General features: G+C 38.5%; 1 protein-coding gene across 2 annotated transcripts in view; it reads right to left on the reverse strand.

The window, feature by feature from the left end:
• Positions 1-11,300, reverse strand: part of LOC128700543 (calcium-transporting ATPase sarcoplasmic/endoplasmic reticulum type) — a 34,294-nt gene extending 22,994 nt beyond the window's left edge. Inside the window, exons 1-3 of one of the 2 annotated variants that reach the window (XM_053793806.2) lie at positions 11,198-11,300; positions 6,427-6,556; positions 714-814 (exon numbers count right to left, since the gene is read on the reverse strand). In XM_053793806.2, coding sequence (XP_053649781.1) covers positions 714-814; positions 6,427-6,544 — 219 coding nt within the window. In that variant the 5' untranslated portion in view covers positions 6,545-6,556; positions 11,198-11,300. Of the gene's footprint in view, positions 1-713; positions 815-6,426; positions 6,593-11,197 lie in introns of both variants that reach the window. The other variant, XM_053793805.2, reaches the window with a different exon arrangement.
• Positions 11,301-15,888: the final 4,588 nt, after the last annotated feature.

Below are 15,888 nucleotides of genomic sequence, written 5' to 3' on the forward strand. Positions count from 1 at the left end.
CCCACTACATTGTAAAATGCTCCAAACTTCAGAACATCCATGACTTAACCTGATTCCTTATTTTTCTTCTTCTCTCTTTTCCCCTTTCCTCTTTCTTTTTTTGTCTTTCTTCTGTTGCGTGTTTCTGTTCCTTCATTATTTATTTCTTCACTTCCCCTTCCCCCCACCTCTGTGCACTTGCTCTCCCTCTGTGGGCACCTAGCTCCCTTGCAGTGCTCCCCTTTCTTTGTATTTGACTGGCTCCTCCTCTTTAATTCCCCACTACCACCACTACTACTACCACCACTACTACCACCACCACCACCTCTTCCTGCCTATATATAGCCATCCTCCTCCACTTCTGGTTAGTGTGACTTTGTAAATGGTCCAAGTCAGACCGAAACGTCGCCGTAAGCTCCTCTCTTCTATGTGTGGGTTATTTGTGTATCATTCCAGTCACGGTATTGTGCCTTTTTTTGTTATTTAATGTACAGCAAGACAAACTATTATGTCTGATGATTTACGAAATTTAAGAAAACTAAGTTGGTATTTTTGGAGGTCTCAGAAATGTAGCCCTATTTTCTTCAGTTAACACTACTTCTGTTACAGCAATGATTTCCAGGACAGTACCCACGCATTAATTGGGTTTCTAATGTATGTATGTATATGATAAAATTCACCGCCTTGATAACACTAAGAAAATACACTAAGTACTAAATGAATACAATACTTACAAATGATATGATTGCAGCCATTAACAAAATTTTAACAAGTAGATCATCAAACTGCTCCAGGATCAACTCAAGGAGGGACTTGCCCTCTTCTGCTGGTAGTTCTACACAAAGAAGAAACAAAAATTTAACAAAATTAATATAAATACTGTAATGATTACACTCTTAACTAATTTTTCTCTCATCATGAATCATGTTTATGCTTTTCCAGTTCATGTACATGAACAGTCAACCATTTGGTTGCCACACAAAAACGCCACCAAAAAATATAGTACAGTAACAAAAAGTTTGAATAACCTTAGCTATCAATGAATTTGGTGTAATTTTTTTTTTTTTTTTTTAACAAGTCCCCCACCGAGGCAAGGTGACCCAAAAAGAAAGAAAATCCCCAAAAAGAAAATACTTTCATCATCATTCAACACTTTCACCTCACTCACACATAATCACTGTTTTTGCAGAGGTGCTCAGAACGCAACAGTTTAGAAGCATATATGTATAAAGATACACAACAAAGCCCTCCAAACTGCCAATATCCCAAACCCCTCCTTTAACCCCTTGACTGTCGCAACCCCAAATCCTGAGGTGTCTCCTGGCGTCACAAAATTTCCAAAAAAATAAAAAAAATTTTCTTATGAAATAATAGAGAATCTTTTCCTGATTGTAATGACACCAAAAGAATGAAATTTGATGGACAACTGATGGAATTACGTTCTCGTGAAGTTAACGACCTCGGTGATATTTACGAATCGGCGATTTCGCCCACTTTGAGCTCTATTTTTGGCTAATTCCATTGTTCCAGTCGACCAAACTCATAGCTATTTCTTTAGAACTCCATTTTTTTATATTGACTGAGTACAAGAAGCTGCCCATTCACCGATTTCAACTACCCAATAACGTGGTCAGAAATTTGCAATTTGGCCAATTTCACGAAAATTAAATATGACAATTTCAAAATAGGGTCCAGAATGAACAATGCAGACATTCCTGGCTCTAAAATAACATTTTCTTTGTTCATCAGTCATGTCTCCAGGCCCCTCTGATATTACTCTTGCTGTCTATTTTGAATTTTTATTCAAACAAAAAATAGAAGATTCACTGTTATGCAGACTACTGCAATATTGCAATAATTGTATAAATAATGTCAACCCATTCATGACTGCATATTAGAATGGCTACTTGGACATTTATTGGAAAATGACATCATTTGTTTACTTTTGAACATTGGCAAAAATCAAACATTTCCCCTAATTTGAGCTCCATTTCAAGGTTCTTTTCATAGTAAAAACCAATCAAAATCACCTCTATTTCTATAACATGTTTTCCATTCTATCAAGTGAGACCAAGAAAACAAGAATATAACCATAAATATTATACGAAAATAGACCACGAAGTCAGCATTTTAATTAAAAAGAAAACGGACGGAGTTTTTTTCTCATTATGCACTGCATGCTGCAGGATTTTTTTTTATATGGTGCACACTGACCACACAGACCCATTCTCTCACATGTGGGCCTACCAGCTTTTTCCTGCTTGATTTGAGGCTGCTAGAATTTACGAGTACATATATATGTCAAAAACGGTGGCTCGTAAGACGTATATATGCGACCAAAACAGTCAAAGGGTAAAGTGCAGGCATAATTACATTCATATATACCTCGCTAATACGTCAGATTAGGTTCCAGACCACTGCCACGCAGTGAATCACAGCCTTTTGTTTACTTGCCAGTGCATATAAAAGCCTAAAAACATGTTTACACTATCATTTATTAAATGTGCAAATGTGATAGGTCTAAAAAACAATGTACTAAAAGTAAAAATAATATAAAAATAAAAAATTGTGCAAGTAAGCTGAGTGTCACTGCCAAAATAATAAATATGAAAACAACTGAAAAGTACCGTATTAGTGAGGTATGCTTATACTGTGCATACATACATGTAAAAACAAATGCAGTACAGTAAAATTAAAATTTATATATCAACTAAAGTGAAATAGTATAGTACTGTACACATATTATACCATACTTCAAAAATAATAAATATTTATAATAATTATTTGTCCCAAAAATAATAATAATAATATACGTGCCATTAGTTTTTTGACTAAACAGATTATACAATACATAACGTATTTATATGTCCATTTTCCCTGTATGTAAATTACAACTATAGTAAAATCCTTAAGTGATATGAAAATAAATACAGTGGACCCTCGAGTTTCGGCGGCATCGACATTCGTGAAATCCGACTTTCGGCAAGTTTTTTCGGCAAAATTTGGCCTCGCGTTTCGTGATTAGACTCAGGATTCAGCGACCGTCCGGTGCCCGTCCACCCATCACCGCGCACATAAAGCCAGGCTCCCACGCCATTCATGCTCAGTGTGCCATTGTTTACCAACACGTGACCATCACCCCGCGGGTTCATACGTAATAATCCATTGTTTTTTGTGATTGCGACTGCTAAATAAGTCACCATGGGCCCAAGGAAAGCTAGTGCAAGCCCTTTGGTAAAGAAAGTGAGGAACATGATCGAATTCAAGAAGGAAATCATTGAAAAATATGAGAGTGGAGTGTGTGTTATAGAGCTTGCCAGGATGTATGGCAAACCCCATTCTACCACCACTTCGATCGTGGCGAAAGGAAAGAAAATAAAGTGTGCTGTTGTTGCAAAAGGGGTAGATATGCTGACAAAAAGGAGATTACAAATCCTCGAAGAAGTGGAGAGGCCATTGTTGGTGTGGATTACCGAAAAATAGTTAGCAGGAGATAGTGTTACGCAGTCGATAATATGTGAAAAGGCAAGGCAGTTGCATGACGATCTCGTAAACAAAATGCCTGCAACAAGTGGTGATGCTTGTGATTTTAAGGCCGGCAAAGGTTGGTTTGAGAGATTTAAGAAGCATAGTGGCATTCACAGTGTGATAAGGCATGGTGAGGCTGCTAGTTCTGACAAAACTGCAGCTGAGAAGTTTGTACAGGAGTTTAAGGAGTGCGTAGACGCTGGAGAATTCAAACCCCAACAAGTGTTTAGTGACAAAACAGGCCTCTTTTAGAAGAAAATGCCAAAGAGGACCTACATCACACAGGAGGAAACAGCACTCCCAGGACACAAGCCTATGAAGGATAGGCTTACTCTCATGTTTTGTAGTAATGCTAGTGGGGATTTTGAAGTGAAGCCTTTACTGGTGTATCACTCTGAAAATCCCAGTGTGTTCAAGAACAAGTGTTGCCAAGAGTAATTTGTGTGTGATGTGGAAGGCTAACAGTAAGGTATGGGTCACAAGGGATATTTTCCTAGACTGGTTGAATGAAGTGTTTGGCCCCAGTGTGAAGAAATACCTCCTGGAAAATAAACTCACTCAAGTGCCTCCTGGTAATGGACAATGCTCTTGTTCATCCTCCAGACTTGGAAGAGCAAATAGTGGAGGAGTTTAGTTTCATCACGGTGAAGTTCTTGCCCCCTAATACAACTTCTCTCCTCCAGCCCATGGACCAGCAGGTCATTTCAAACTTCAAAAAACTCTACACAAAAGCAGTGTTTCAAAGGTGCTTAGAAGTGACCTCAGACACAGAATTGACCCTAAGAGAGTTCTGGAAAGATCACTTCAGTATCCTCGGCTGCATAAACCTTATAGGTAAGGTTTGGGAGTGACTTGCAGGACTTTGAAATCTGCTTGGAGAAAATTGTGGCCAGAATGTGTAGAAGAGAGGGATTTTGAAGGGTTTGGGGCTGACCCTAAGAAGCCTATGCCAGTTGTGGAATCTATTGTGGCATTGGGGATGTCCCTGGGGTTGGAGGGGAGTGGTGAGGATGTGGAAGAGTTGGTAGAGGACCACGGGGAAGAGCTAACCACTGAAGAGCTGCAAGAGCTTCATCTGCATCAGCAAGAGATCACAGCTCAGGACACTGCTGCAGAGGAGGAGGAGGAAGAGAGATGGAGGAAGGTGCATTCTTCAAAGATTAAAGACATTTGTGCAAAGTGGACTGAAATGCAAACATTTATGGATGAACTTCACCCTAACAAAGCTGTTGCAGGCCATATTGGCAACATGTACAATGACAGTGTTGTGTCCCACTTCAGACAAATCTTAAAGAAACGCCAGAAACAGAGCTCTCTGGGCAGATATTTTGTGTGACAGGGTTCCAGTGACTCTCAAGTTGTTCCCAGTGCCAGTGTCTTTAAAAAACAAAGAAGGGAAGTAACCCCAGATAAGGACTTCATACCTGAAGTCCTAATGGAAGGAGATTCTCCTTCCAAACAATAGTGTACACCTTCCTCCTATCCCCTCCTCCCATCTTCCATCCACCCAGAAGTCTTCAGTAAAGGTAAGTGTAATGTTACTATTATTTTTTATATGCATGTACTTGATTTCTCATTGTTTTCAGTATGTAAATCTTTATTTAATTTGAAAAAAATATATTTTATATTAATATTTTTGGGTGTCTGGAACGGATTAATTTTATTTCCATTATTTCTTATGTTGTGTATCTTTATATGTGTATGCTTCTAGACTGTTGTATTCTGAGCACCTCTGCAAAAACAGTGATAATGTGTGAGTGTGGTGAAAGTGTTGAATGATGATGAAAGTATTTTCTTTTTGGGGATTTTCTTTCTTTTTTTTGGGTCACCCTGCCTCGGTGGGAGACGGCCGACTTGTTGAAAAAAAAAAAAAAAAAATTTCTTATGGGGAAAATGGTTTCGCCATTCGGCAATTTCAACTTTCGGCAGGCTCTCTGGAACAGATTAATTACGAAACTCGGGGGCCCACTGTAATTAGAACTATTTGGCAAATGTTTAGGCACTTCATAAAAATTCTTTAAATGACTGGGGATGATTCTACATGAAGTATATTACCAGAAGAAGCCATAAAAATTTACTGTAATATTACAGCTTGTGCATCAACATTTAGTAAAAAAGTATAAAACAGACCGGAATGTACGAGCGGCCTCTACCCTTCTTAAGGAAAATTACCAAAAATCCACATTTTCACCAATTTGAGGCCTATTTCAAGTTACATAGTACTTGTATTTCATCGGAAACTGATCAAAATCATCTCTATTTCAATATGTATTATGTTTTCCAATCTATCCACAGATACCAAGAAACAGCTAATAAAGCCATAAAAGCCAAACACATGGTCAGAGATGTGTTTTTCCCATCATGCACTGCACTGGGCAGGATTTTTTTTATACTGTGCACAACCACTGAACAAACCCATTTTCTTTTGTCTAGGGCAAAATTTACCACTCACAACATATCTGGGGCGATGTGCCTAAGACTAGCATTAATAACAAAGATCTACAGGGAGAAAGTGAAGGACTAAATAAGAACTTATAGTGAGGGAGGAAATGGTGCAGGAGACAAAAATGTGGGATTTCCTCTCTCAATGATCAGTGTTAACTACACTTTGTCACACCAATTAGAACTTACAGTATTTATAAACAAATTTTATATAAATTAACAATGTATTTTCAATATAGTTAACTCAGAAAATGAAGAATAAGAAACTTGTGCAACATTTTTGAATCTTTATTGAGGAAACATTTTGCCAGCCAGTGGCTTCTTCAATTCAATGTTTTGGACTGAAGAAGCTATTGGCTGACAAAATATTCCTCAATAAAGATTCCTATGTGTTGCACATGTGTCTCATCCTTCAACTTGTTGGTTTTCTAAACTATTTATATCACAACTGAGAAAATGTACAGAAGAACAAGTTACCATTTGGGCCATATTTCTCCTGGCTGTTTCTCACTTGGGCATCAGTAAGACCAACCTCTGGCTCTACAGCAAACTGAGTGAGGACATCCTCATAAGAATAAGTGTGTGCATCTTCCATGGCTACTTCTTGCTGCACACAAAGACAAACAACATTTAAATTCACACTCTGAAACAGAAGTGATAAGGAATAATATTTTTGTCGCTTCAAATTTCAAAGCCATATTAAACACAGAGATGCATAACATTATATAGTACAGTATGCAAAAATTGTGAACAAGCGATACAAGATGCAAAACAACCACGTGGAGGAATTATATGATAACTCTAGGGCTTTCATGTTGAAATCAACACGTCATCAGGAGCTTGCAATGTTGCAGAAATGAGTAGGAAGTCCAGGTAGAAATGTTCAAGGGAACAACCCTAGCTAGAATTGTTCTAGCTAGAGTCATTCCTTGAACGCATCTACCAGGACTTCCTACTCATTTCTGCAACAATGCAAGCTCGTGAAATGTTGATTTCAACATGAAAGGCCTAGAGCTACCATTCAATTCCCCCTGTGGGAAACTGATTGCATCACAGTACAGTATAACACAATGCTCAAACAGTAAATTATGGTAACATGCTACCTTTATCTAGTAAAAAATTTACAAAAACATAAGAATATTAGTCATTAAATCTTGCAAACCCATGTACAAAAGTTTAATATCATAACAGTGTACATGTTATAATAAAAATTTTATGGGTTAGCTTCCTCAAGGACATGTTCCTCAAAAAAAAAAAAAAAAAAAATACACAGTACTACTGCAATGTTTGCAGAGTGCCGAAGATGCTATAATTAACATGCTTAGATCAATTTATTCCTCCCTAGAAAATAAATATCAAATGCACCTCATTACTGACATAAAAAAAAAAAAACTTTTGATACAGTAGACCACATCTTGCTGCTCAAACTAGAACATTATTGAGTCAGGGGCCCTGTACTCACATACATTAATTCTTACCTGCAGGGAAGGAGGAAACATGTGACAATTAACAACATTTCAGATATGTATGGTACCTATCAAAATAGGGATGCCACAATGCAATGTCACAGGCTCTCTGCTATTAACAACAATGACGTTCCCAATGCCTGAGAATGATCACTCAATCAGGCTCTAGACAACACTTACTCCTATTTCCCTATTCAACAATTTAAATCTGCTCAATGTCCAAAATTTTTACACTTACTACTGTGTATACCATGCTTACACAACACTAGATTTTAGAGCTGTGTTCAGATTTCCTGGAGAGCTGCAACAGGACACATAGACACAACACAAGGAACAAGTATGACATACCACATGTTCAACCTAATTTTACAGCTTCATGCAAATAAAAAGCCCCAAAATATGGAACTCGCTGGAGTTTACCTGAGGAAGGAAAATAGGTTTTGCATCTGTCAACCGCTTTAAAATATTTGTTAGAAAATACCTACTAAACCTCATGTGATTTATGACTTGAATGAGTGTAAATAATTAATGTCTATATTATTTATTGTAACCTCTTGTGACAAATCGGACTTCCAGTTCATCTACTATTTCTACATATTTACATGTACCAACATTAACTTCCAGGCAATCCATACCTTATTTATCCTTTTTTTTTTATTTTAAATACAGTACTATTGACAAAAAATAGTTTTAGTGTGTTTGACATGATCTGTAAAATTAGAGACTTTCTAAATAGTTTGTACCTTTTATAAGAACTCGAAAACAGTAGTAGTAGTAGTAGTAGTAGTAATAGTAGCAGTAGCAGTAATAGTAACAGTAGTAGTGGTAGTAATAACAATAGTGGTAGTAATAGTAGTAACAGTAGTAGTTGTAGTAGTAGTAGTAATAACAGTAGCAGCAGTAATAATAGCAGTAGCAGTAATAATAGTAACAGTAGTAATAACAGTAATAGTAGTAGTAATAGTAGCAGTAGTAGTAGTAACAGTAATAGCAGCAGTATGGTAGTATTAGTAAAAGCAGTAGCAGTAGTATAAGTAGAAGTATATGTAGAAGTATAAGTAGAAGTATAAGTAGAAGTATAAGTAGAAGTATAAGTAGAAGTATATGTAGAAGTACAGTGTATGTAGAAGTATAAGTAGAAGTGTAAGTAGTACATGAACGGTATACAATACCGACAAGTTGAAAAATTAGACATGTGCAACATCTGGGTATCTTTATTGTAGACGTTTCGCCAAGCAGTGGTTTTTATCATTACAAATTCTAGGACATGATTAGACGACAGTAGAACTATATACAAAAGATGAGGTAATCAGTCCCTCGGCCTTGAAGTTGGTGTTGAGAGCACCATGGTCATGAAGATTCTGGACCACAGGCAAGAAAGCTGTTGCTTTTATACTGGCGGAAGATGGAAGGCATAGTCACTGGTGGGCAGGAATCCCAAGTGGAAGTAGGTCATACCCAAGGCATGGGTTAGTGGTGGTAGTGGTATGTTGTAGTAATCGTCCCAGTAGTAGTAGTCGTAGTGTAGTAGCAGCTGTGGATGTCCTCTGAACCAAGATTCCACGATGTTGCAGAGTCTGACGAGTTGTACATGAACGGTATACAACACAAACAAGTTCTACTGTCTTCTAATCATGTCCCAGAATTTGTATTGATAAAACCACTGGTTGGCAAAACGTCTACAATAAAGATACCCAGATGTTGCACACGTGTCTAATTTTTCAGAAGTATAAGTAGTAGCAGTAGTAGAAGTACAAGTAGCAGTAGTAGAAGCACAAGTGGTGGTGGTAGTAGTAGAAGTAGTAGTAGAAGTAGTAGTAGAAGTAGTAGTAGAAGTAGTAGTAGAAGTAGTAGTAGAAGTAGTAGTAGAAGTACTAGTAGAAGTAGAAGTACTAGTAGTAGTAGTATGTACAAGTAGTAGTAGTAGAAGTACAAGTAGTAGTAGTACAAGTAGTGGTAGTAGTAAAAGTACAAGTAGTAGTAGTAGAAGTACAAGTAGTAGTAGTAGTGGTTAGTAGTAGTAGTTTAGTAGTTAGTAGTAGTAGTTTAGTAGTAGTTAGTAGTAGTAGTTTAGTAGTTAGTAGTAGTAGTTTAGTAGTAGTTAGTAGTAGTTAGTAGTAGTATAGTAGTAGTTTAGTAGTAGTAGTTAGTAGTAGTAGTAGTACTAGTACTACTACTAAGTAGTAGTAGTGGTTAGTAGTAGTAGTGGTTAGTAGTAGTAGTAGTATAGTAGTAGTAGTATAGTAGTAGTAGTACAGTAGTAGTAGTACAGTAGTAGTAGTACAGTAGTAGTATAGTAGTAGTAGTACAGTAGTAGTAGTATAGTAGTACAGTAGTAGTAGTATAGTAGTACAGTAGTAGTAGTATAGTAGTACAGTAGTAGTAGTATAGTAGTACAGTAGTAGTATAGTAGTACAGTAGTAGTAGTATAGTAGTAGTAGTACAGTAGTAGTAGTATAGTAGTAGTAGTACAGTAGTAGTAGTATAGTAGTAGTAGTATAGAAGTAGTAGTATATAAGTAGTAGTGCAGTAGTAGTATAGTAGTAGTAGTATAGTAGTAGTAGTACAGTAGTAGTAGTACAGTAGTAGTAGTACAGTAGTAGTAGTAATAGTATAGTAGTAGCAGTAATAGTATAGTAGTAATAGTACAGTAGTAGTAGTAATAATAGTATAGTAGTAGTACAGTAGTAGTAGTAATAGTACAGTAGTAGTAGTACAGTAGTAGTAGTACAGTAGTAGTAGTAATAGTACAGTAGTAGTAGTACAGTAGTAGTAGTAGTACAGTAGTAGTAGTATAACAGCAGTAGTAGTAGTATTTTTTATTATTATTATTATTATTATTACTATTATTATTATGTAGGTGGGTTCAACAAGTTGGTAATAATCAGTAAATATAATATGGTAAGCAAGAATATAATTGAGGTGAGGATAGTGTTATAATAGGTTAACAGTTGACTATTGTTGCAACAACATGTACAAAGTATTATTCACATGTAGGAAAATATTGAAGATGTTGCTAAACTGTCTGATATTAAGAGAAGAGTATCATCATTTGTATTATTATTATTTTTATTATTATATAGGAAAGCATTACATATGTAAGTCATCTGTAAGTTATCTGTATTTTTTTTGTACCTCTGTATGTGTGCACAAATTGGAAATAAATAAATAAATAAATAAATAAGTGACTGTGGAATGAGATGATCAGGGTAGTCTTGGAGGAAAGGATAGCTCCATTCCCTTGCATCAAGAGCTCTTCACTACCCTCCCTTTAGATGGATCTAATAAAACTGAGAAGCACTAAACCCATGCGAGTCAAAAAAAAAAAAAAGGATAGAAATAACAAGTTTAGCTCTAAGGGGGATGCCCAGCTCACTTTTCTTGTATCAAGAGCCCTCCACCAACCTGAAGATAACCCATTCAAAGTGTAAAAAATGCACTGCTCTGCAGGGGAAGCGCTAAACCTGTAGGACCACACATGGTATGGGGAAAGAATAACACGTACTCAAGTTAACATCTAGAGATTAGCTTCAGTTCCTCAGATGAAGAGCCCTCACCCGAGGCAAAGCGGCCCCCATTCAAACACTTAATAACTGCAATAAAAGGAGAATCAATGATAGTAATGGTAGTGGCCAGCTGGGCCTCACTACCGGCACCACCATTATTACACAACACTAGCCTCTAACAGCCACAAACTGCACTTATATACACCTCCAGGCTTACTCTCCACCACCATCAAGTATCACACGCCACTAAAACAAAGCTAAGAAGCCGAGACTTACTGACAGAGAGTGAAATTAGTGATTTTATCAGTCAGCAGGACATGACACGTCTAGTTAAGCCGAGGTAACGTGTGAACCAGTCAACCAACAACCTGGAATCCGGATCCAACCTGTGACGTCACCACTCTTACACGAACACATTAATACTCTTATATTAAGTAAGTAAGTCTATTATTACAATGTTTATTATTATCACTGTATTCAGGAGGTATAATAATTAGGTTTACAGTTCATTAGGTTGTAGTTTTGATGTAGCTATAATAGCCATCAATGAATTTGCACTTCAGATTTTATATTTTTTTTAGGTTATTCGTATGTATACTAATACTACTACTACTACTACTACTACTACTAATAATAATAATAATAATAATAATAATATATTTATTTCTACAAGTACATGCACAAGGTATACAGTCCTAGCTGACATCAATAACATACTACTATATATCAAGCTGATTGTTTTGCTGAACATTTCCCGCAGATTAGGTCAGTTTTGTCCCAGGATGCGACCCACACCAGTCCACTAACACCCAGGTACCTATTTTACTTACTTACTTACTTAGTCCTACCCGACTCTACTGGACCATAATCCATCTTTGTGACGTCACTCACCATCCATCACTATCCTTAACGCTACACGAACGACTCACTACCCCTTGGATTTTAGACTTTCTTTCACTTTAGTATTATGTAAATAACATAAGAATTATTATTACAGTCAAAACTAAGCGCTAAACCCACACGAGTCAAAACAGCTACATAATGGGAAAATCTAGGAAGTATCTGTTCGCGAAATCCGTTTCTGACGTCATGCTACAAGAACGACTCACTATCCCTTCACTATGACATTTATTTCCTGATATTTCAATTATTGCAGTCACGGAAGTGCGCTAAACCTGGAGATATCATACAGCACCTGAGGTGGGACAGGCAGCAACTATATTTGATCAAAAGAAAGAAAGAGTACCTCCTACCACCACGAATCAATATACCACTATGGGTGAACTTATGTACATTTGGGTACACTTACATAAGTTTTAGGTAATTTAGACTTGTCTTACATAGTAACACAAGTCTAAATTACTCAGAATAACCCCATCCCCCTCCAAAAAAATAAGGTCATTGGTGACGTGTACTTAGCTCTGTTAAGTTCTGTCCAGTGTGTTCTCCGTGAATCTGCACAAGATGTCCTCTCTTGAGCAACTGTACCAGCAGCTGAAAGAGGAGCTTAGGGTTGCTAAGCTTGAGATACGGCGACTGACAGAGGAAAACAAGAGGATTCGAAGTAATCCTCCTGTTGTGAGTCCTCAGGTCAAGAGAGGAACCTGGTCAGTGGCCGGCGAACATGGAACAAAACTGAAAATCAGGAAGTCTGTTGGAGTGGCAGAAACAACGAAGATCCAGATCTTCCAACCCATTTTCGGTGTTACCAGACGAATGTGGGTTGTCTACCGGAAACGTCACAACAAGCACCAAGGGAACATTGGCAGACATGAGTGAGACATCCCTTGATACCCCAATGAAGACCATAAAGAACGTCACAACAAATTCCACAAATGAAGGTAAGAACATTGTTGTAGTTGGAGACAGTCAGGTTAAGTTTATGGATAGGGCCTTTTGTCTTAGGGACAGGAAGAGGAGGCACAGGGTATGTTTTCCTGGGGCTGGGATGGGGGATATTGTTAGCTGTCTGGACGACATCGTGAAAGGTAATGGGAGCAATCCTATTATCTGCCTCAGTGCGGGAGGCAACAATGTTGGCAGATGTAGGAGTGAGGACCTGATTAGCAGGTATAGGTCAGCAATAGAGATAATTAGGAAGAAGGGTGGGAACCCTGTCATATGTGGTATTTTGCCATGGAGAGGAGTTGGAAACGAATGGTTGTCCAGGGCAATTGGTGTCAATTGCTGGCTGGACAAATACTGTAAGGAAAATGCGGTAACATTCATTGACAACTGGGACCTCTTCTATGGCAGAAATGACATGTATGCCAGGGATGGGGTTCACTTATCTAGGTGTGGGGTGGGAGCACTGGCCAACGCAGTGGAAGGAGCTGTTTGGTCTTTAAACTAGGAATAGTTAGTGGTATGGGTTTTGGCGGGAAAACAGTGAAGTCGCAGTGTAGTAATATGAGTACTAGGAAAACTAGTAATATGCAAAATGAGGTGGATATTAGAAAGCCAGTGGCACTAATTGACAAGGACAGTGATAGGTTTAGTGGAATAACAGAAAGGAGCAGGAAGGGTAAAGAGAAAGGAGGGTCCTTAAATATATATTACACAAATAGTCGTAGTGCTAGGAATAAGATGGACGAGTTGAGACTAGTTGCTAGTGCAGGTAACATTGATGTATTTGCCATAACTGAGACGTGGTTTAATTCAAAAAAGTCGGGGCATGCCTGCAGAATGTCACATTCAGGGTTTTAAATTGTTCCAAGTAGATAGAAATATCGGGAAGGGGGGTGGGGTGGCATTGTATGTCCGAGATCGCTTGAACTGTTGCATAAAAACGGGTATTAAGTCTGAAGTAACACATACAGAGTCTGGATAGAATTTTCAGAGGGCCATGAAAAATTGATTTTAGGTGTGATATACCATCCCCCAAAATTAGATAGGGACCAGGGGAGACTACTATGGGAGGAAATTGTTAGGGCCAAAAGGCACTATAATGTAGTAATTCTAGGAGACTTTAACTTTAGTCATATTGATTGGAATTTCTTGACTGGGAATTTAGAATCATACGGCTTCTTAGAAGTAGTTCAGGATTGTTTTTTGAAGCAGTTTGTGACAGAACCTACAAGTGGTCTGGTGGCTAAAGCTCTCGCTTCACACACGGAGGGCCCGGGTTCGATTCCCGGCGGGTGGAAATTCCGACACGTTTCCTTACACCTATTGTCCTGTTCACCTAGCAGCAAATAGGTACCTGGGTGTTAGTCGACTGGTGTGGGTCGCATCCTGGGGGACAAGATTAAGGACCCCAATGGAAATAAGTTAGACAGTCCTCGATGACGCACTGACTTTCTTGGGTTATCCTGGGTGGCTAACCCTCCGGGGTTAAAAATCCGAACGAAATCTTATCTTATCTTATCTTGCTTGACTTAGTTCTGTCAAACAATGAATCCCTTGCTAATAATTTAGAAATTTCAGAGGAACTGGGTGCTAGCGACCACATTTAGCATTGAATGGAAGTATGATAGTAGGGATAACTCAGTAACAGTCCCAGATTTTCGCTTAGCAGATTACGATGGGCTTAGAGAACACTTATCATCTGTTGACTGGGGTAACGAAGAGAGCTATCAATATGACAGTTTTCTGAACACTATACATGCTGCTCAAAGAACGTTTATCCCGTATAAAGAAATTAGATCAAATAGAAATGACCCAAAATGGATGAATAATAGGCTGAAATATCTACTAGGGCATAAGAAAGGAATTTATAGGCGTATCAAAAGAGGTGAGGGCCATCTTATGAATCAGTATATTGACATTAAGAGGGACATTAAAAAGGGGATAAGAAAAGTTAAAAGGGAGTATGAAATTAAAGTTGCTAGGGTTTCTAAAACTAACCCAAAAAGTTTTTTCCAGGTATATAGAACAAAAGTTAGAGATAAGATAGGTCCCCTTAGAAATAACTATGGGCATCTTACTGACAAAGAGAATGAAATGTGCTCGATTTTAAATAATTATTTTCTCTCGGTTTTTACACAGGAAGACACTGGAGTTTACCTGGAGAGAGTTCCGGGGGTCAACGCCCCCGCGGCCCGGTCTGTGACCAGGCCTCCTGGTGGATCAGAGCCTGATCAACCAGGCTGTTGCTGCTGGCTGCACGCAAACCAACGTACGAGCCACAGCCCGGCTGATCCGGAACTGACTTTAGGTGTTTGTCCAGTGCCAGCTTGAAGACTGCCAGGGGTCTGTTGGTAATCCCCCTTATGTGTGCTGGGAGGCAGTTGAACAGTCTCGGGCCCCTGACACTTATTGTATGGTCTCTTAACGTGCTAGTGACACCCCTGCTTTTCATTGGGGGGATGGTGCATCGTCTGCCAAGTCTTTTGCTTTCGTAGTGAGTGATTTTCGTGTGCAAGTTCGGTACTAGTCCCTCTAGGATTTTCCAGGTGTATATAATCATGTATCTCTCCCTCCTGCATTCCAGGGAATACAGGTTTAGGAACCTCAAGCGCTCCCAATAATTGAGGTGTTTTATCTCCATTATGCGCGCCGTGAAAGTTCTCGGTACATTTTCTAGGTCAGCAATTTCACCTGCCTTGAAAGGTGCTGTTAGTGTGCAGCAATATTCCAGCCTAGATAGAACAAGTGACCTGAAGCGTGTCATCATGGGCTTGGCCTCCCTAGTTTTGAAGGTTCTCATTATCCATCCTGTCATTTTTCTAGCAGATGCGATTGATACAATGTTATGGTCCTTGAAGGTGAGTTCCTCCGACATGATCACTCCCAGGTCTTTGACGTTGGTGTTTCGCTCTATTTTGTGGCCAGAATTTGTTTTGTACTCTGATGAAGATTTAATTTCCTCATGTTTACCATATCTGAGTAATTGAAATTTCTCATCGTTGAACTTCATATTGTTTTCTGCAGCCCACTGAAAGATTTGGTTGATGTCCGCCTGGAGCTTTGCAGTGTCTGCAATGGAAGACACTGTCATGCAGATTCGGGTGTCATCTGCAAAGGAA

This window comes from Cherax quadricarinatus, chromosome 65, assembly GCF_038502225.1.
Source record: "Cherax quadricarinatus isolate ZL_2023a chromosome 65, ASM3850222v1, whole genome shotgun sequence".
NCBI classification, from domain to species: Eukaryota; Metazoa; Arthropoda; class Malacostraca; order Decapoda; family Parastacidae; genus Cherax; species Cherax quadricarinatus.